This window comes from Trachurus trachurus (assembly GCF_905171665.1).
Source record: "Trachurus trachurus genome assembly, chromosome: 18".
NCBI lineage: Eukaryota > Metazoa > Chordata > Actinopteri > Carangiformes > Carangidae > Trachurus > Trachurus trachurus.
Window position 1 is genome coordinate 25229626 of NC_139909.1, and position 21839 is coordinate 25251464.

Here is a 21839-nt window from a genome sequence, read left to right on the forward strand (position 1 = left end):
TTACTGCACAGCAGCTTCCACTGCACATCTAATAGACTCTGACCATCCCAATACAGACAGGAAATCTCTCCCATGCCTTTAATTTCCCTTCATGTCAGAGCAAATAAAAATAAAGTCCTCCCCTCCTCCCCTCCGTCCCTTTCATCTCCCTCTGAGGATAAAGGTAGTATCTTAAAGTTAAATCGCCGTCTCCCTCTTTCCTCCCCCCCTCCCCTCCCCTCACTGTGACTTTCCCCTCAGCCACCTCTCTCTCTAACTGGCTCTGGCTCCGTCCACTGTGTGAGCCAGCAGGGGTGGTGGCTCTCTTCTAATAAGCCCCTGTCACACAGATTAATACCCGCTGATGATAAATCTCCCCCAGACTGGGTCGAACCAACTGTCTGCTTGATTAAACCCAAAGGGAGAGACAGAGCGGGTCACACAGGGAGAGAGAGGGAGAGAGGGAGCAAAGAGGGAAAAACTCTTTTCATCTCTCCTCCTCTCAGGCTGCCATCGGTCCACAGGACATGACAGCTCGCCTTGACTTCCTGCCCTTGTTTCTCATCCCTCGTCTTATCCACTTTCACTCTCTCTTCACCTCTCTTTCCATCTCTCTCTTCCTATTTTGTCTCTGATGAATCCATCCATGGACAGTTTCTCCAGCCGTCCCTTCTCTCCTCTGCTGTCCCCGCTGCAGGACCAGCCCACCTCAGCTCCTCTCTATATAAGGCTATGTTTTTATCATTGTGAGCATAACACTGAGTAATGGACAGTATTGCTCAGTTCTGAGTTTGTAATGTGGAACACCTTGCCTGATACAGTTAGACATGCCACATCACTAGCCATTTTTAAAAACAGATTAAAAACCAATCTTTCTGCAGCATTCTGTTGAACTGTGTGTGCATGTGTCCATGTGTGGTTGTGTGGGTGTGTGCGCATGTGTGAGTTTAAGTGTGTATGTGGTAAAGATGGCATATGATTGTTTACTTGCACTTGCACTCTCCGATTGATTTCTAATTGATTTTCTATGACTGTTTTTACTGTCTGTATACCTGTGAAGCACATTGAGTCTGCCTTGTGCATGAAATGTGCTTTATAAATACAGTTGAATTGAATTGAAGATAATAAGAAGATAAATAACAATAGAATTGTATAGATTTTGCATGACACATACCGTTGATACTGTCAGTTTAGTATGCTGATAATAATACTCATGTACATTTATATAAATACACTTTTGAATTGAGAAATTTTAGTTGCAACTTTTTTTTTTTTTTTACATTACATCATTACTTTTATCATAAAGTAAAACAGTGAGTCTCAAATCCAGGTCCAGGGACCCGCTGGGATCTTACAGGGGGTTCCGAGGGGTGAAAACAGTGACAGAATTCATGACAACAATTTTGTGAGATGGGGTCCGAGGTCCAATCAGTGCCAGTTTTGGGGAACCACTGGAGTTAATGATCCGGATGCTTCTAAGTGGATATCTATAACTGATGAGGAATCAAAGCCTTCAGTGCAATTCATTTACAGCAAACAGTCGAAATGTCTTTCCATCTGCTCCAATGGAGAGTCTTTATGCATTAAATATACATCCCATCAAATCAACGTTGTGCTGTTAGAATAAAAGCCATGGTAACAATAACAGGGGAACAACTATTTTAATCTCCTGCGGCCCCCTGCCGTCATAATCACTAAAACGCCTCAAATCCTCTTGTTCCCCACGGTGGCTCCAGCACCCAGAGCATAATCTGACAGGTCTGATTGGTTTTTAAATGTTTGTGTACAACGGCCTCTTACATAACACAAAAAAACACACAAACACATATCTCACCATGCAAATCACGACGGACCACAAGCTCAGTGGAATTCCCGTGAAGCAACACACCACCCTGTCTAGGTGTATTTATTTACACACAATGACACAGTGTACAGCCATAAACACACGTACACCTGTTTATGGGCTGGTTCCTGGTGGGAGGAGCCTAACGGAACAGAAAGGAGAAGGAGAGTTCATTTCCAAGTAAAAAAAACAAACAAGATGGAGGAAGAAGGAGGTTTAGACAATTTAATTATTGTGCCTGCCAACTTCTATGTGTGTGTGTGTGTATGTGTGTGTTTGAGGGTGAATTGGTCAGCTTGCTCTAAGCAAAGCAAGATTAATGACCCTTAGCTCATTCCTGGCAAATGCCAAGATCCCTCTATATGTGTGTGTGTGTGTGTGAGCGGTTGACCTAACAAGGAAGGCTTTGTCTCTATACTGTATTTTAACTGATCCTAAACCAGCTGATCAGCTTCTGTGTGAGTGTGTGCTTGAAGTTATCTGGAGACCAACTAGTGTATCTTTTATATCTCCATTTAAATGTGTAACTTGCATTTCAAAGAGTCATTACAGCGGCTGCTTTAATTCTACAGCATATAAACATGGACTACACTGCCGTTATTAGGACGTGTCCTAGATTTCAGTCGCAGTTGGGAAAGTCTGAAATAAATAAGTTGTCCACACTTTCCTCTCTAGTCTACTGGGTTATTTTCATAACATTAGCAGAGCGCGCTGTTTGACATCTTTATCAGTGCTTGATAGCTGCAGGGCCAATATAACAGCTCTGACTGCTTTACAATGGCTGGGTTGGCCTGGTGACAAGCCATCAGCTAGCACACACACACACCCATACACACACACACACACACACACACATATACACACACTGAGATAAGGAAAGACAAAAACATTGGTAAAAATATAATGTGCATGTATTGTGTTTTGTATAATGGGAAACATCACGCTGTATAAAGGTCGGTGTTAAATCCATAGTGTGGGCTTCTGGCTCATTGATGTGTCCTTCAGAATGACTCTTCATACACACAACAGCACAGCATCCAAACACTCATCATACAGTACAGCATGTATGGCTCTCACGGAGAAAAAAAACACACACTTCAGCTCACAATTCACACTCGTCTGAAGCGACACACTATAAAAACAGACGGTAAAAAGGTTAGAAGTGAATAATTGACTAGTCCATTCACTGGCTCTATCTCTTTCTGTCCCTCACTCCCTTTCTCTCTAAACCAAACATGTTAAGTCTACAGTGCGGTCTACTTTTATCTCACTGTTACAGCTAAACGTCTCGTATTATATGTTATATTAGAATGACTGGCTGATTTACTGTGGTTCAACTTATGTTAATACGCTTTTAACTGATGCAAATACTGTAACTATAATGTTCAAACTGCAGCTGCTGAACAGGAAGTCACACACTTTTCTATTTCATACCGACTATAAAAGTAAAGTAGGAGTAATATTTCCAATGAACCGTGCGATCTTCTGTACCGGTAGCACGGCAACAGGCAGCCAAGCAGAAAGGTAAAGAGACAGACACGGCTCAAACACAAAGATGTCAGTTATACCTTATCCTGCAACACCTTCCCTCCACTACAGCTGCTTTGTGCCATGTGGATATCTTTTGCAGTGTGGGATTGGGTTACAGTAGAAGCCTACTGTTGTTTTAATTACCTTGAAAAGCAAACGTCGCTGTAGATTTCAATTTCAAAGCAATTCATTTCACCTTTTATTTGGATTTGACGACTTGCTCTCATTCCAAGTCTGTCCCTCCCGTCTCTGTTTGAACGACAACAATGACCACATGCAAACTCACCGGCGCTTCACAATGCAAACCAGTCACACAGACTGAACCACACCAACCCATGACATGATGCTGTGTGTCACTTACTTAGTATTAGGCTTGTCACGATACCAGAATTTCAGTAGTCGATACCAATACCTGTGAATTTCCACGATTCTCTATACTAATTCGATACCACGATTAAAAAAAAAAAAAAAAAAAACAGAACCCATGTAGTTTTAAATTCACTACTTTATTGAAAACTGTTTCAGACTGTCAAGTATTTAACATAACTGTGCTTCAACATCTTTTTGCATAGAATTTAATAGGGCTGCCCCCAAATAGTCGACAAAGCAAAAAACATTTGGAGCCCTGTCTTGTGAAAATCAATATGACTGAACTGTATATGAAAGACTATAGGACTTTTAATTCGAAGGGCCAGATACAGGAAGTCGTGACTGGCTGTCAGTTTTTTTTTTTTGTGGCAGGTCTCTCTCTCTTTTTTTTTTCTTTTTTTTTTGTCAAAAGCGACTTTTTCCGCTGTTGTTCCAAACATTTCTGGTTTGGAGACTCATTTGGGAAAAGTTGTATATTCGGTTCTGACGGAAAAAAGCAAGTATCGATTTATTTTTTCCGTGTCTGCATCGAATTGGTATCGAAGTATCGGTTCTTGTGACAACCCTAGTATATACAGTCAGGAACCAATGGAATAAGACTTCTTATTTCCTCTTATTGTAAGGTAAAACTAGTTCCACTGTCCTGACCTCAGGCTTTGGCTTCGCTCCAAACACTTCAACTGAAAACATTTCAGTCTGAGTCTCCACCAGTGCACCAGTGCACCAGCAGACCTACTAATTCGTCAGTTGTGTTATCTCTAACTCTCTCCACTATAAATACTCCATCCACTGACATTTATAGAGGTTTTTTTTAATGGAGCTGTGCCTTTAAAGTGTAATGAATGCAGCACTTCGTGTGCCCTGAGTTTCACCTTCAACTGTCACCACCATCAGCACCGCTGCAAAATATGAATGTGTTTGTCCTGGAGTCAGTGCTCTGGATCTGATACTACAAACAGGAATGTGCACACGCAGGAATATACAATATTAATGCGCCCAAAACAGTGCATTCGTGCACCCACATGTGGGCAAATGTATCCCACTGTGTTGTGACTTCTCAGTGACAGTGAGAAGAAGTGAACGTCTCCTCCAGCAGTTTAGCCCGTTAAGATTTTCACAAGTTTTTTTTCCTCCTCTAATTCTTTATTTTGGGTTCATGTGTCATATTTTGCTCATATAAATGAGCTCATATAAAATAATTTAATAGATTTTGTGGCTTTTCCACAATATGCCTCAGTTTTGATCTTTGACTGACATCACTCACTACACTAGCTGTTCTATTCACCGATTCCCTCCACCAGTTGAAACGTGGCATGAGCCTGACTGCTGCTGCTGCTGCGGAGTAATTCTAAAATCCTGTTACACAGCGCTGCACAGTTCACCGAAGTACACCGAAGCTCATTATTTGGTGTTGAGAAGATTGTTTGCACAGGTAGGTACATAACAGCTCCCTAGGCTCCTTCAATAAGCCATTAATACTGTTAATCATTCATCAGCACTGGAAACTTGGGGCAAATAACAGCAGCAGCCTAATCATATCTGAGACTCTACCAGCCTAATAGCTCTGCCTATTGTTGTGTTGTGTGCTTTCTGACATGTGTGGAACTAGGTCACCTGGCTAAGCCCGACTTCCTATTCTCTCACACACTCTCCTACTTCCTGTGTGCATAAACCACCTCCATAGAGCAGATCCTGTCAGGACAAAGCTGGATGTGTGCTTGTGTGAGAGTAGGACGCACATGGGCGCGCTCAGACAATCACAAGCAGCACATTAACACCCTGTCAGGGTTTCTTAAAGCAGCCACCTACACCACTGCTAAATATCAGCAACATACACACATGCAAAAACACGCACAAACGCACACTAACAAGTGTTAGAAAACTCATTATCAAAGTAATTCACATTAGGTTCCAAACTACAAGCTTATTAGCGTCTGTCACATTACTAAATTCCCTCTTAAGCACATACACACATGCACGCACACTCACACGCACGACGCACACACACACTCTTGTACAGTCTGACCCATATGTTTGGGTGGGATGAGCCTACATCACCTCTTAGTGGCTTTAATGCATTAAGTCCTTTCATTCAGTTCGCTATTAGTGACACAAACTGTCCCATTAATAGATTGCTGTCGGTTCAATTCCAAAGGAACTTTATTTAGTGCATTGATGTGGGCATTTGTTTAAACCTGGATCAGAGCCCAGTTTTAAAAGTGCAGGCAAATGAAGGAGAAAATGTCAATGTAACAGTACTTAAATGTAATGGAAATAACTGAGGTCAGTAAATGCAGCAGTGATGTAATGGACAAACTTCTGGTACATTTTATTTATACTAAACTGGATTTAAAATTAGCCTTTTCCAGTGTATATTATCCTTTTAATAACTAAAATATCATTCAGTTCTTTTTGATATTTTAAGTTTATAACAATATTAAAATGCAGCATATGTGGGAATCTGAAAACACATTCGGCAAAAAGTCTTAATAGATTATCAAAAATGTTGATGATTGTTTTGTTTTTTTTGCAGGCTTACTGTTTAATTAGCATTGAATGGACTAATCAGCATTCAGCATTGCCATCAACATTTACAGAGGCAAATCTGAAGGAAATCTCTGCGATAACATCAGCTGGCTTAGACAAAAACCTCCACATCATCAGATATTTATTTGATTTATGAAACAATAACAGGTCTGTGTTCAGCTTTGTGAGAATCATTTTCCAGATGCAGTTTATAAATGGTTTATTTAGCTGAAAAAGCTTCTCAAACTGCATTGGACTTCTTTTTAAATCACTAAATTTGGAGATGTCAGCTCTTCTTAGAAGAAAATATGAAAAAGAATTGTTCACTGGCTCATACAAATGATAAACGGACGCAAATGTCAGAGTTCTTGTCTCCTATGTGAGCAGATAGGAGCAAACTGCAGTGATTTCTCGATGCCTTTGTAACATATCAGGCAGCACGATATTAATCTCACGGCTGGGACCTCATTTCTATTCTGGCCCATGTGGACAAGGGCGTCTTTATATAAAAGCACTTAAGCTGATGAGATTGCAGGCTGCTGTGATGTCATGTTGCCATCTGACTGACTGCACATGCACACCCTGTGGTATGATGTCACACACAGTTAATTATAACTTTTAATCAGGATCGGCTCTGCGCCTTAAAGATTCACCGGAGAGAACTGTTTCACATTGTGTCTGATCTCACACACAGTCACACACACAATAGATGGTCTGTGTCAAACCTCACACTGTATTTCATTCATGTTGTGTCTGTGGAACTGACACACTCGGTGTGTTGTGTGACTATTTGCTTTCATCTCCGCTCTCCTCCATTCAAAACAAAGGCCCAGTTAATGTCTCCTTACTGTGATGCCACCATCTCCTGCTATGAAGCTCCGATGTGCTGCTTTGTAATGTTGACGTGCTTTCTAGATCAGAGTGATAAGGCTTTTAGGAGGCTTCTTCCTGCCTGAGCAATGCTACACACATACACATACACACAACCATGCATTTAGGGAGCCTGTCTCCCATTGTAATGTTTGGCTAAAAGATGAAAGTCTGGTGTCAGTCTGGCACTAAAGACCCTGTCTCTCTCTTTCTGTATTCCCCCTGGACTCACACACGCTCACACACACGCGCACAAAGTACACATACAGGCTCGGCAGACACCTCAATTATGATAATGTGGATCAGCATTAATGTATCCTTACAGCGTGGCTGGCTTTCCACAATGTTGCATATATGTGTGTGTGTGTGTGCGTCCCAGACAGCGGGAGAGGAGGGGCAGCCATACTGTATCTCATTTAACACAGGTTACTCCCTCTGGGAAAACTAAATACGGACTAGAGGCCTTCAGCATTTCTACCTGAACACACACACAAAACCACACACAGACGCACGCTCACTGTTAAATGAAAGTTTGTCATAAACAAAGAGAAATGTGGACACAGCAGCAGGGGTGTGCAGAGACAAGCTGAACGAGAAGAGCAGAGGAAGAACATGGAGAAATGAGAAAAAGAGACAGAAATAAACAAACAGAAGAAGGAGAAGAATCTCCGGGCGTCTCCAAGCTTTATTTGAAAAGCGCACGAGCCTCAGGGAGACGAGCCCAGTGTGTGTTTTTCTGTCAGACACTTTTCAACAGTCCAGATGGCTCCGAGTTTGTGCAGATGAAAGTCAGATGAAAAAATCCAAACAATGTACAACATTCAAAACCCATCACGACTCAAAGAGAAGAAGTATCCAGCAGAGCAGCAGGACCTCGCTGACTCAAGAGTCCATCTGCAAAACATGCACTTAGTGAACATGCACACCCTCCAATAGACTCTAGTGTGTCTTCGCTACCTTTAATTGTCGGTGCAAGCTATTTTTAGAACGGCGGAGCAGAGCCGTGAGCTGCTCAGAGCTATGCTATGGAGGCTCATGGGATTTCTTGGTTTCCCTCATCAAACTCATCAAATAAACAATCCAACAACTCCAAAACGCTCTGGTGGACAAGTTGTGACCTGCACATTCACCACGCCAAGAGATAATAACGCAACGTTACAAGACGGAGTTGTTTTAGAGGTAAATTCATGCAAAACTGCTGATGAGCGTTCCCATCGGGGGCAGTTTTTTGGCACGCAGCCTCGAAAACAACTGTCTCGTAACGTTCTGTTATTATCTCATTGCGTGGTGAATGTGCAGGTCACAACTTGTCCACAAGAGCGTTTTGAACAATTAAAGGTAATGAACCTAAAACTATAGGGATTATGGCAATGGGCCAATATGCCAAAATGTTGAACTATCCCTTTACGGAAACATCACCTGGTTGCCTCTCAACAACTGCTCCTCATGAGAAGGTGTCTCTCTCTCTCCTCTCTCATCTCTGCTGCAGCTCCGTCATCACCACCCTGCTCTTTCTTCTTCCCTCCTTCTCCCCCTCCCCTCCTTCCTGCCTCCTACCACTACTACTTCCTCTTCTTGTTCTTCTTCCTCCTCTTCCTCCTCCTCTCCCAGGCTTCCCTCCCTCCCTCCCTCCCTGTAATTACCACCTCAGACTCCAATTAAAAGAAACCACAATAAAGAGAGCAGAGGGGGGAGACCGGGGGGCGGTGAGGGGAGGAGAGAGGGGACGGCAGAAACAGAGGGAGAGACACAGAGGGGGGAATTTAATGAGAGGTGTGTCCACACACACACACACACACACACACACACACACACACACACACACACATAAAGACATATAATCCATAACTAGCAGCACGTGCAGGTTAAACAACATTTCAAACACTCAAGCTTTTTTTTAAAACAAAACAAATGACAACACAAATGTTTTTGAAAGAGCAGGAAGTGTGCGTATTCAAGGTGTGTACACGTGTGTGCACATCTGCATGTGTAGGTTTGGATGTGTATGTGCATATGTGTTTTGTGTGTGTGTGTCTGTGTGAGGGGGCCTGCTGACAGTTTTTCCTTTGTGTTAGCCCCAGTCTGTTTCCTGCCATTAAGGTTCCTAATGTTGCTCTGCTTTCCTTAACAGCACACACACACACACACACACACATATGCACGCACACACATATGCACACACAAACACACACCAAAGTGGAAAAAAAGGAAGGAGACAGAAGGTCAATACGCCAAAGAGGATAATGAAAAAAAAAACAGGAGAGGAGAACTGGAGATCAGCAAGTCATGGAGAGAGAGAGACAACATCACAGTCTATGTGCTGTAAAACTGACTAGTGCACGCACACACACTCACACATACTGTACACACACACATTCACACACAATATTACCAAAGAAACTCTCGCTGCAGCGGAAGACACGGACAATCGATAAATACAAAGTAGGACCAGCAGGGTAGCCCTTACTGTCAAGTGTGGGTGTGTGAGAGCGTGCGTGTTTGTGTGTGTGTATGTGTGTGTGTGTGAGGAAGAAATGGGCCTCATGGTTGTGTGCCAAAGAAGCCTGCCAAAAGACACACAAACACACACATACACAAAAAGAGTGAGTGAGAAGGAGTGCAGAGAGGTGGTTTGATTTACTGGGCTGCCAGAGAGAGAGAGCGAGCACAACACACAGAGAGGAAATAGATATCTGCAATACACACACACACACACACACACACACACACACACACACGGACAAACACACACACAGTAGCTTCAGACAGCCTTATCAGTTTATCCTTTTTATTTAGGGGATCCATTACTCAGATTCACAGTGCAGACAATACGCCTGCGTGTGTGTGTGTGTGTGTGTGTGTGTGTGTGTGTGTGTGTGTGTGTGTGTGTGTGTGTGTGTGTGTGTGTGTGTGTGTGTGTGTGTGTGTGTGTGTGTGTGTGTGTGTGTGTTCCAGACAGTAGTAACTGCTGAGCTTTATGACCAGATGTGTTACCTTGATCATGGCAGGAGTGGTAAGTTGCTCTGCATGACACTACAAAACACCCTGGTACAGTATGTGTATGAGTCCATTGATTGTGTATGTGAACACACATGCATGCACACACACACACACACACACACACACACACAACCTCAGCTTTATTGAACTGTAAATGAACTAAATGCCACATGTGTTGTGTTTCTATTTTGACTGGAAACCGGTTGAACCAAACACACGGAGGCCGGTTCCACCTGATGGACCAGTTGTGATGATGAGAGGTGAAATTTCAGCGTCTGAGAGAGTGTGTGTATGTGTGTATGTGTGTGTGTAATTATCAGTGTCTCAAACATTTACTCATGGTTAATACACCTGTTAAGATAAGGAAGGAAGAAGGAGTCTTATATTTCAGTAGTAGCAGGTATAAACAAAGCCTGAGCCGCAGACACTTTACTCTTAGTTTGGCAGCTCGGAGAAAATTAAACTGACCTTTAACTGAATCAATCAGGACCTGCTGGAGGCACAGGGTGTAAATATTATCTGCAGGGCTCCAGTTACCTTCCTGTTATACTCGACTGGATACAAGTTTCATTTACTTCAATTATTTAGCGATGCAGCACACACCTGAATTAATGCAGGAATTAAACTTTAGGACCACAACATCACATCAGATGATATTTCAGTTTCAAGGTGCAGATTCCTCCAAACGGTTTGTTAGAGCCATATTTATATACAATAGGTAGTAGTTTTCCTTTAAAAATGTTTTACTGCTCCTTTAATCACGCCGCTAAACATCACAGCACCTTAGCTCTCAGACCAAGTTAAAGGGATAGTTCAACATTTTGGCAAATTGGCCCATTGCCATAATCCCTATAGTTTTAGGAGTAGGTTTGTTACCGTTAATTGTTGGTGCAAGCTGTTTTTAGAACAGCGGAGCAGAGCCGTGAGCTGCTCAGAGCTACGCTACGGAGGCTCATGGGATTTCTTGGTTTCCCTCATCAAACTCATCAATACACAATCCAACAACTCCAAAACGCTCTGGTGGACAAGTTGTGACCTGCACATTCACCACACTATGAGATAATAACAGAACGTTATGAGACAGAGTTGTTTTCGAGGTAAATGCAGAGACTGCTTGTCGGAAAACTATCCCTGAAGGCAACGTGCATCAGCGGTTTTGCATGTATTTACCTCTAAAACAACTCCGCCGTTCTAAAAATAGCTTGCACCGACAAATAAAGGTAACGAACCTACTGCTATGACTATAGGGATTATGGTAATGGGCCAATTTGCCAAAATGTTGAACTATCCCTTTAAGCAGCCTAAGGAGCAAGACAGTTTTTTGACGAAACCTCAGAGTAAATTTTATAACTTTGTTTTTGCTTTTCTAAGTAAAGTTATTGTTTTGAACAGAGTTACTGCCTCGGAAGATTGTTTTTGTGTCAAGCTTATTGCCAAGAAGACTGCTTCATAGTAGTGGTAAAGCGGAGTACTGGTCGGACGAAAGATTGCCGCTACACAGTACCACGGGGATCCTGGAGCTTCTGCTCCTCAGCAAAGCTGGTAATGAGACATAAGAGACGAGGCAAAATGTTTTCATGCGTCTTAACGTGTGGGATCTAAGATCGGCTTCTATTTGACATAGGCTTATCAGCAGTGCCATACTGTAGATTGATTGTTTTTTGTTTGTGGTGCAGCAAAAGATTTCATTTGTTGTGGATGCATCAGCCGCAATCAGGCCACATCCTGCTTTAATTATATTTTCCCACAGTCACTGCTCTTACATTCTTTCATTTACCTTGCGTTATAAAGCGCTGACGGGGCCACGCACACACTCCCAGGACTGACTTAGGACCAGGTAGGAACTTCTATTTTGAGAGGCGTGTGATGCAGTTGCTGTGTTTGCTGAAGGGGTGACTTTGATGTCTCTTGCTCAAATGCAGCAGATTAGTGAAGCTCTCTTCCACTTCCTTCATGTTGTGTTCACTAACAACACCCTCCCCTGGCATTAGAGACTTATGGGAGAAAACAGCAGCCCACACAGGCAGCAATGTGCTGTCCAGTCAGGCCTCACAGTCAACACATGGTTTGTGTAGCAGCTGAGGACTCACAAGTCCTCCTTCGAGTTCCTTATCTAAGTGTTTACAAGAATTCTACATTTAGAAAGATACAGTTGTTTTCAAAAAATGTAACAGTGTCTCACTTTGATTCAATGTGAAAATATATTAATTGTGGCTCCATAATAATGAAAGCTGATTTTTTCCCCCATTTAAATTCAAGTTAAACCAACATAAAGTCAATTTTCCATATTTTTAATCACTGAATATTTACTGTTTTGAATGCTTTCATGTATCATAAGCATCGACCCAATTATATTAGATCTTCACTAGGGGAATGCTCTGGGGAGGTGCTGCACAGAGAGCACTAAAGCTGGAATTTACAAGACATTTCCTCTGCACTCGAACTCAGCAGTCTGCACACGCCGGTGTCTTCCAGCCTCCAACTGTCACCGCAAAAAAAAAAAATGCCAACGGGCACAAATTTGGAAACGAGCTGACTGCTCCCAGCGCTGTGAGCTCCGCCGCAAAACCAGCCGTCCACCTTCAGACTCACAACCTTCCTGTGACACAAACACAGATGCAACAACACACAGTCCTGCGGCTCCATGTGCGGAGGCCCGACCGCCATGTAGGAATCAGTTCCAGAGGAAAGTGTGTGTTTCCTTCCCCTCCAAACACCGCACTTAATGCTGACACAGGTCCTGTACTGAGAACACACACACACCCAGACACAGTGACGCACACACTTGCACATAAGAGCCTGAAATGTAAACAAAGCCTCTTACAATCCCAGCTGCTTCAGTCATGAATAAGTTATTGATTTGATCCACATTTATTTTGAAGTAATGTGAAATAAACATAAGAGAACTAAAGAGACGGAACATGCCTTTACAGTCTCCGACCTGGAAACAAAGACACACACACACACACACACACACACATCCTAATACACAGACAGGCCTGATCAAGACTGACAGGCCGGTCGATTGATGACTTATGTTGATTCCAGACTTCCAATCAGTCTGAGTCAACATCTACCGACTCTCTGAGGAGCGTCGCGTTGTGACCGGAGCTGAGTGTGTGTGTGTGTGTGTGTGAGTTATAAGGCCTCCACGATGCAAACAGGTTAAGTGGATGCTGTCATTCCCTCAACAGAAACAAGGTGACCCTGCGTGACCTCTGACCTTGTCTTAAACCTGCGACGCCCATCACCTCCTGTCTGTCTGGTTGGTTTTGTCCTGGCTGAGACAGATCAATGAGTCTCTCTTTTTCTCCATTTCTGGCTCATTTTCCCCAAAGCTTTTCAAATCTGATTTATGTTCTTATCTCCATGTTCCTGTTCCTTTTAACATCCCCCCGCCATGCTCCTGCTTTTCATCCTTTTCATCCCTTTTTCTGAGTTGAAATTCAGCCTTCCCTCTGTCCCTTCTCATTCTCCTTCACATCACCTTCAGCTACTAAACCATAAAATCAATACTGATTAATATGACTGATGATGACGCTCCCAGACAATAGTCAGCAGTATTGACCAGCAGGAGACAGTCCCTAAAACTCATTCAAGATTTCACCACATGAGGTAAAACTTTAAATTCAAAACGCCTCCGGGATCGTCCAGGTTTGATTAAAAAAGCTTCACTTCGACTGGAAATTAAATAGAACGAGCCATCGGAAAAATAAAACTCCAGCCCTTGTGTCTTAAAGCTGAAAATTGTTCTCTGTGCATTATAATTGGTTTCAACTTGACTTGTATCAGATGGGATTTTCACGCAACACGGGGCGAGAGAGGAAGGAGACGAGGCCAGGAGGCAGGTGTGAATGCCAATGAGTCCATCGCATATGCTTCAGCTGTACGCAGCAGTCTCTGGTTCTGAGGCCGCTGAAGGTAATTCATACTCAGCCCCTCAAGACTTCAACTCCAGAAGACTCATCGTCATGACGCAGCACATTTCACAAGAAGGAGGGAATGAGAACGAGGCTGAATGAATGAATGAATGAATGAGCATGGAGGATAATTCCAGGCCTCCGCCTCCCACCATGACTCTCACCATCAAGCGTCACAGTATTTTAATGAGACAGATGGACTGGAAGAAAAGATGCAGAATCAGAGTTGAGCAAAAAAAAAGAAGAAAAAAAAAGACACCAAGAATCCCAATCATGAAATCTGCCGGGGAATGCGACAAACGGAATCTGCTTGCGTCGACTTTGTGTGTGCGTGAGTGTGCGAGTGTGTGTGACCTTTGACATCTGACTCAGTCTGACCTTTAGGCTGACAGGCTCCAGTCACAGGAGTGGCTGTGTGGGGCCGACCATTCACAAACAACGTGGGAGGGAGCTTACAGCTACGTACATGTGCATCGCTAATGTACTTCTGCGGCTCATGGACTTGATAGAGAGACCATTATGAACACAAGCATATGAGAAGCAAATGAACTTTGCTGACGAACATATGAAGGAGTGAGAGAATATTTTCTGTAGGTGGCTGGTTGTAGCTGGGAATTCACTCCTCCTGTCCCACTTTCATTCATTTCCTATTCCTCACTTTTAACACGTTTTGGTTTCAGTTACAGGTGAAACTAAATGTTTTCTCTTTGTGCTGATTGGAATCTTTACTTCTGTCAAAAAAAACCTGTAATACTCCTTTAAAGAGAAGAAACTGGGGAGTAAAATGCTGCGATATAAAACAGAGATGGATTTTTAAAAAGAAACAGAGACATGCAAAAAATTTCAATCAGAGACTGAAAAATTTAGCATCATGAGCCAAGAGGGAAACTTTTAACCAGATGTTTCTATTGAAGTAGAGAAAGATTTTTTTTTTAAATGAGGGCAGGTTATAAATGAACACACTTCTCTATTATGTGCTCGGTCCACAAAGACCTGGAGCTTATCAGACAAAACTAAAAAAGAAGCACTGAGAGCATTTCTAAGGCCTTTCCTCATTCCCATGGCACCACTCAACTCCACCAGGCCCCATCATCATCAACACTTAGAAGAGGAGGGATGAGGGGCGAGAGGGGAACAACAAAGACAGAGGCAGAGAGTAGGATACAGGGATGGGAGAGGAGAAGAGAGAGAGACTGGTTCTCTTGTCTTTACATAACTGCTTCTTATTCCCCGGTGGGAGACAACAATGCAGGCTCAACCCAAACACACAATCTGCACATGTATTCTCACAGAGTGTTCAGTGGTTTCACTCTTCCTGGACAAATCCCAAGACAATTCTCTGATATGAAAACTCAAGAAATAAGATTTTTTTTTTGCACATTTTGACCAAACCGCTGCACCAAACATATGGAGTCTGTAATGTGTGGCCTGTCCTCAAACAACAGCACCCACCAAGGAAAAAAGCTCCTATATAGTCTTTTATTAAAATGTGACTTTTGTCTTTAGGTCATCATCTGCTCAGTCTATTCACCACAAGACTCCAAACTGTATCTCATCTATGACACGCCACATCTTCAGACAAACCATTGAACCAGCAGCAAAGGGAATATGACTGAATTGTGGAATTCATTCAAGCTCGATAGCCTAGCGAGAGTTGTTGGCAACAGTTTCACGCGCTTTTCACACATTTCACATTTCATAGTGTGAACTTACTTTTCTCAATTAATAGTAGTGAAATAGATGAAACGCGCAGACTGGACCAAACCAAATAGATACAAAGAGTCTCTGGCCCCACCCATTCCTCAGCTCTGTGCAGTGAAAATCAAGGCAGTGAGTGTGTTTTCCAGGCTTTTGATCATCTTTCTTATACTGGACTCCCGTCCTCCCACACACGCAGACATAGTTCACCGCTAGCCAAGTGCAAAACGTTGGCACCAAAACAGAAAACTACAATGGAGTAATAAATCTTCTATCCTTGAGAGCTACCAGAGTGAGAAACGTTTGAATAGAGATTCTGTTAAGCTGCTGTTGACTAGAAACAAAGGGAAAGTATGGTTTTGGTGAGCAGGCACTGGGTGGCCTGAAGAGCAGCATAATGCTCATATACACTATACCTGCATAGTTAGAGAATAACAAAGCTAATCAATGTAGACGTAGCTCCTCTCTATACAGTGGGTGCAGCATTGGGAGTCAGCCCCCCCACCCCGCCCCTCCCCTCCCCAGTGCTCACACCCTAATGAGTTTCATGTGAGGAGCATTAAACGGCTGTAGGCCACAGAACCCGACTGGAGCTGGAGAGAGGCCGCTCTGATCCCATCACAACAGACACACACTCAAACACAATGTAAAGTTTAACACTTTGTTTCACACTGGAGTTGAATCTTTATATTCTGTTTGTGAATTTTAAACTTAAACATGAGGTTTTCTTTACCTCACCAACGTGTCTAAATACAAATGTCTACTTCATGTTTCTGAGATAGATGCTAGTTATCATGAGCAGCTTCATAGGCTTGTTTGTGATTTCTTTCAATTACAATCCCACCCTCTGATGGTATAACATCATTATGTAGAGTTTAATTTCAGCCACACAGCTTTATGGCTTTTCCTTAAACACTTAATTAGAGAGTTGGAGCAATTTCATATCAGTCTAATTAGCCACCATGCAGACCAACATAATGGATACGGATGTGTCACTATTTATCCTTCTGGTGCAATAATGAGTGATAACATGGACCAAACTGACTCATTTTTAACCTCTAACAAAATATACGGTAGGTCCTGAGGATGGAGTCAGACACGTGTACTGTCACTTTAACCAAACATTTTATAATATCTTCAATATATGAATCTTCTAAGACAGCTGAACTTTTCCTGTCAAAACCTGAAGACCACCAGGATTCTTCTTCCTGTAGTGACCGTTAATGTCAGCCGGGATCTGAGCACTAAGACTTCTGCAGCAGAACGGCGTCTCACAGCAGTTTCCATTAGCTTCAGCAACCCGTGCACAAAGCCACTTGGATGACACTGTGTATATGCAACACAAACACACACACACACACACATATGTATAACCTGAATACTTGCTTGTAACAACTACAGTCTCTTATATAAGACGTATAACAGGCACACACCCTGCCGTGAATGTCAGCTACTTTTAACCTGACTGGTTGTTGTGACATTTATCAGGGTGAGAGTCATACATGTTACATGCACTTAGCAACCAACCTTTGATGCATTAGATCTGATGGAATAACAATGACGCGACATGAAAGTCTCTGAAATATTAATGCATCTCTTAATCTACAAAGATGAGGTCCGCTGCTCATGGGGCATCATATGAATGTGTCCCTCTCTGTCTCTCTCTCTCCCTCTGCTGTGTGCTGGCACTCGCTCCCACTGTATTTGTTGTGGGGCCAACCAACGTGCCACAGGCCTCTGTTGCGTAATGACACATACAGGGACATAACTTACAAACACTGCATTCATTCAGCATATCTGGATCAGTCTGAATCAACAGCGAGCAGGAACTGTCTGAGGTGAGCGCTGTATTTACATGTATAGGCCGGGCGCGGAGCTGCAAAGGGTTAAAGCACAGTGGTGCAGAGTGCAGCCGTGGAGCAAAGCCCATTAAAACAGTCAGGTGACCGGGGGTCCAGGCTGATGGTCAATGGACGCACAGTGACGCAAGCTCTAAATCTTTCCTCTTCACTGCATCTGGGTGTAAACACCATCACATGGTGGAGAAGGAAAGAGCAGATACAGAGATTAAGTAATCAACAAAATACTGAGAGGAGAATGAAAGGAGAAAAGGAGCAAACAAAAGGGTCAAATGGAGAGATTGCACAAGATAGTAATTGCCATGCGGACAAAGAGAATACATTCAAAACGTGGACAAATGGAGAGACACAGGCACGGTCACACAGACAGACGCCGGCAATCCAATCTCCAGAGGGACACAAAATAGCTCTGTATGACTGTTGCCCCATAAGCCTCTTATTATTTTGTTGTGATGGATGTCTCCTCTCATTTTATGTTTTCCATTTTAACTGTCAGTCAGTTTTGCAGAAAACAGGAAGGCTACAGCGAGTCAGTGCTGCTGACCCTGACGGTCCCAGCACAAAGAGGGAGTTTGTTAGAGAGCCCGGCTCGTCTTCCATTCACTCCGGGTTTAACAGCCGTCCAGATTCTGTGTCTGGTTCCCCCCTCTCTCTATCCCTTCATCAATATCCCACTTAACATATTTGAATATGGTTGTGAATGTGATGCACACATAGCCACTTTTCTATGAAAAAGAAATTCTGGTCATTATAGAGCTCCACAATCCAGACCATTTTAAGCCTTTGCATCCACTTTGCTGAAGCGTCCCAGGGCAAGATGCTGAATCACCAGCAGCTTACACAGCCGCTGATCCTGACCTTTGCCTTCTCCAGATGAGAGCAAAATGAAAAAGACAAATTCCCCACATGCATCAATCCCTTCACCGGGAACAACAAGCGCGTTTGACTGGACTGTTCCTTTAAATCTGAAAGCTTGCTACGTTTTCTGGATCAACCAGCAGCTTCGTTGTTTCTGCCCAGTCTGTTGCACTTGTTGTTTGGCGTTGAGGTCGGAGAACAAGTCTGGCACCTGCTTGCTCCGCCAGCCTCACCATTTATCACGCCACAATAAAGGCAGAAGGCAGCCCGTTGGCACCGCGCTCCCGGTGCGTAAAGCAGCAGCGCGGAGCAGAGGTCACGGCTAGATGCAGCTTTAACTTTGGGTTAAATGGTTTTATGGACCAAATACATCACAAAAGCTACCATGCATCATTTTAGCATCTAAAAGCTGTATTAATTAATGTGAGAAAACATGCAAACTACACTAAAGTTGCAGGTGTTGCTCCAGTCACATGGATGATTGTTGACCAGGATGATGGAGGCGATCACAGGTATCAAACCTGTGATCATCATCATCAGTAAGGATGGAGTGGATGATGAAACCACTTATTACAGCCTTTCAATATCAGACATTAATGTAAACTGATAAAACAGCTCATCAGAGTTGTTTTAATTGGCTTTTTAAATCATCACTTTCAGTCTTGATCATCACCACTCACTCACACACACACAAACACAACCAGTTTCTGTTTCCCTGTACCTTGCTGGTCGTAGTCGCCTTCCTCTCCGCCCAGAGTCGCTGCCCAGGAGGCTCCAGAGAGCAGGCACAGCGCCGGGAGCAGCATCAACATGGTTCCGCCGGGGGTCATCCTGATTCGGCTGCTCTCCAGGTCCACGGGGTGAGGGGGTGGAGGTCCGTCAATCTGATTCCAATGCCAAAGTCCGGGACTCGTGGTTTCAGCTGAAATGCATCCTGACCCTGATCTTGGCTGCACAGGTTTCTCTGAAGGATGGATAAGTTGGAGTAAGTCTGTCTAAATGCAGTAAATGCTTCTTGGATGTGTTTCTTCTCTTATTCTGTTCTGTTGCAGGTTACTCTTTTTTCCCCGTCGCTACAGTCTGCACAAAGCGCACTGAAGTGCCTGCATCCGTTGGATTATCCACTACAGAGGAGCGGCATGCTGGAAAGCAGCAGATTGTGTATTTCAGCGCTGTTTGCGGTGTTTTCCGGTCATAAAGTGTGAGTCAAAGTAATCCAAAGTAACGTCCTCTCGTGCAGGAATAATGTCCAGTGTCGGGGGGCTGTGACTGGCTGCAGCTCCGCTCCGCTCCCTGCCCGGTGTCGCTGCGTGTCCCGCCGCTAGAAACAAACCTTCTCCGCCCGTCGTCACTTTGAAATTATCGAGGAAAATTAAAGCAAAAAAAAAAAATCACATTTAGCGCCGTGTGGAAAATAAAAAATAAAGAAAGCAAACAAACCAAACCCCGAGCGCGCGCGCTGTGTCGCTGAGGCTCGAGCGCCGCTCCGGATGCACGGTGGCTCAGTGGGTTGTGACCGGCTCGAGGCTCGAGGCTGTGTGTGTGTGTGTGTTGTTACTGCTGCTGAGGAGCTGCTGACTGAGAGGACGAACACACTGCTCTCGCGCCCCGCCCTCCGGAAAAAGCTGCGCGAGAGCACAACAGGTAAGAGGATGATGTCACGAGGACAGGTGCAGCACTATTTGTCCTTAGAAATTACACTTAAAGGAGAAAGTTGACGTTTTTATTGTTACCATGTGCCAGTATAGAACCAGTCTGTGTCTTTGTGTTATGAATTATGAATCTGATATGTATCAGTGATATAATATTAATATTGGCCTGAAACATCCTATAATGTGTAATGTAAGGTCATCCATTAAATTTGATCAAATGTTTCGCCCATTGTTCCCTAAGACTGAACTGAATGCTCTTTCATTTATAATCTTTGCTGAAATAATGAAACCCATTCAGAAGCCCCATGTGATGATGGGAAAGTCTTAGAAGTCACTGTGGAATATTCAAGTCACGGTCTAATAATTTACTCCCCTTCCTGCTACTATGAACAGACAGTACAGTTGCCAAAATATATAAAGTCAGTTTTAACAACTGAATCGTTTTCATTCACAACAGCTATTTAAAGGCCCCCTCCTCCTCTTTCTTCTATGTTATCTTCTCTAAATCCCACCTGTCAATCATCTCCCATTGGGAGGGGCGGAGCTTCCAAACTAAAGATGATTAAATAGTAGCTGTGAGGTCAAGTCTCCAGACCTTAACCACACTAATAATCCCCACAGAGCTTGTTTTCTGCCATGTCTTGAGAATTTCTTCCTCACAGCCTTTTAAACACAAAGCTCTGTGATTTAAGGAGGCAATATAACACAGTTATTTAAAAAGTAATAAGCTGCAGCTTTTTTATTTGCAAATAGCTCAACTCTGTTTTGTAATTATATCTGTTTATTTCTTTATTTTATTTTGATTAATTGTACAGCAGCTTGCACTGCAGCTCTGAAAATATGTACAGTTGCTTTCCCGCTTCCCCCCTCTTTCTCCCAGGAGGAGAGCGCCACGGCTGGCAGTGCTGAACGGCTAATTTCACGGGGCGGGGGTGCAGACATGTACCCCGACTCTGGGACAAAAGGGAGGGGTCACAGCGGAGCCTGGATTAAAGGATTTGGTAGATGAAGAAGGGGGGGAAGGAGGAGGGGGAGGAGGAGAAGGGGTCAGAGGTGAGGGAGCAATGATAAAGAAGAAGCCAAATGGAGCTAAGAAGTGAGCGGCGCCGTCTCTCATCAAGCCCGATTAAGCTCACACTGTGCGTGTCTCATCTTTACGCGGGCGATGACTTTTGAATGAGGAAAACATCATTCACCATCTCAATAGATGTCTTCATAAGCGGCGGCTGCAGCAGCCGTTGGAGCCGTGGGCACTTGAGCAAAAACCCCACCCTGCCTTCACCCATGACTTCTGGGTGGTGAGCAGATTCATCAGTGTCAGAGCGGAGGTGCAGATCCACGTCTGGGTCGCTTGCTGTTGAGACTAACTGCTGTCCATCTGCGTTTAACCCTCCTGTTGTCCTCCTGGGTCAGGGAAGGAAGGACGAAGGGAGGGAGGAAGGAAGGAAGGAAGGAAGGAAGGAAGGAAGGAAGGAAGGAAGGAAGGAAGGAAGGAAGGAAGGAAGGAAGGAAGGAAGGACAAAGGGAGAGATGGGAGGAAAGAAGGAAGGGGAAAAGGGAAGGTAAGATAGTTGAACAGATTGGGTCAATTGGGTCAAAAAGTAAGGACAAAGGGAAGGAAGGAAGGGGAAAAGGATTTTGGAAAGAAGGAAGGAAAAATGAAGGAAAGAAATATGGAGGGTGGGAACAGATTGGGTCAATTGGATCAAAAGAGGAAGGAAGAAGTCAGGACGAA

The 21839-nt window shown here is 43.6% G+C and overlaps 1 protein-coding gene across 1 annotated transcript in view; it reads right to left on the reverse strand.

Moving 5' to 3' along the window:
• Positions 1-19314, reverse strand: part of sema4f (sema domain, immunoglobulin domain (Ig), transmembrane domain (TM) and short cytoplasmic domain, (semaphorin) 4F) — a 56151-nt gene extending 36837 nt beyond the window's left edge. Inside the window, exon 1 of the mRNA XM_083992872.1 lies at positions 19174-19314. Within this exon, the coding sequence (XP_083848998.1) occupies positions 19174-19282 (109 nt within the window). The 5' untranslated portion in view covers positions 19283-19314. The remainder of the gene's footprint in view (positions 1-19173) is intronic.
• Between the last annotated feature and the right edge of the window lie 2525 nt (positions 19315-21839).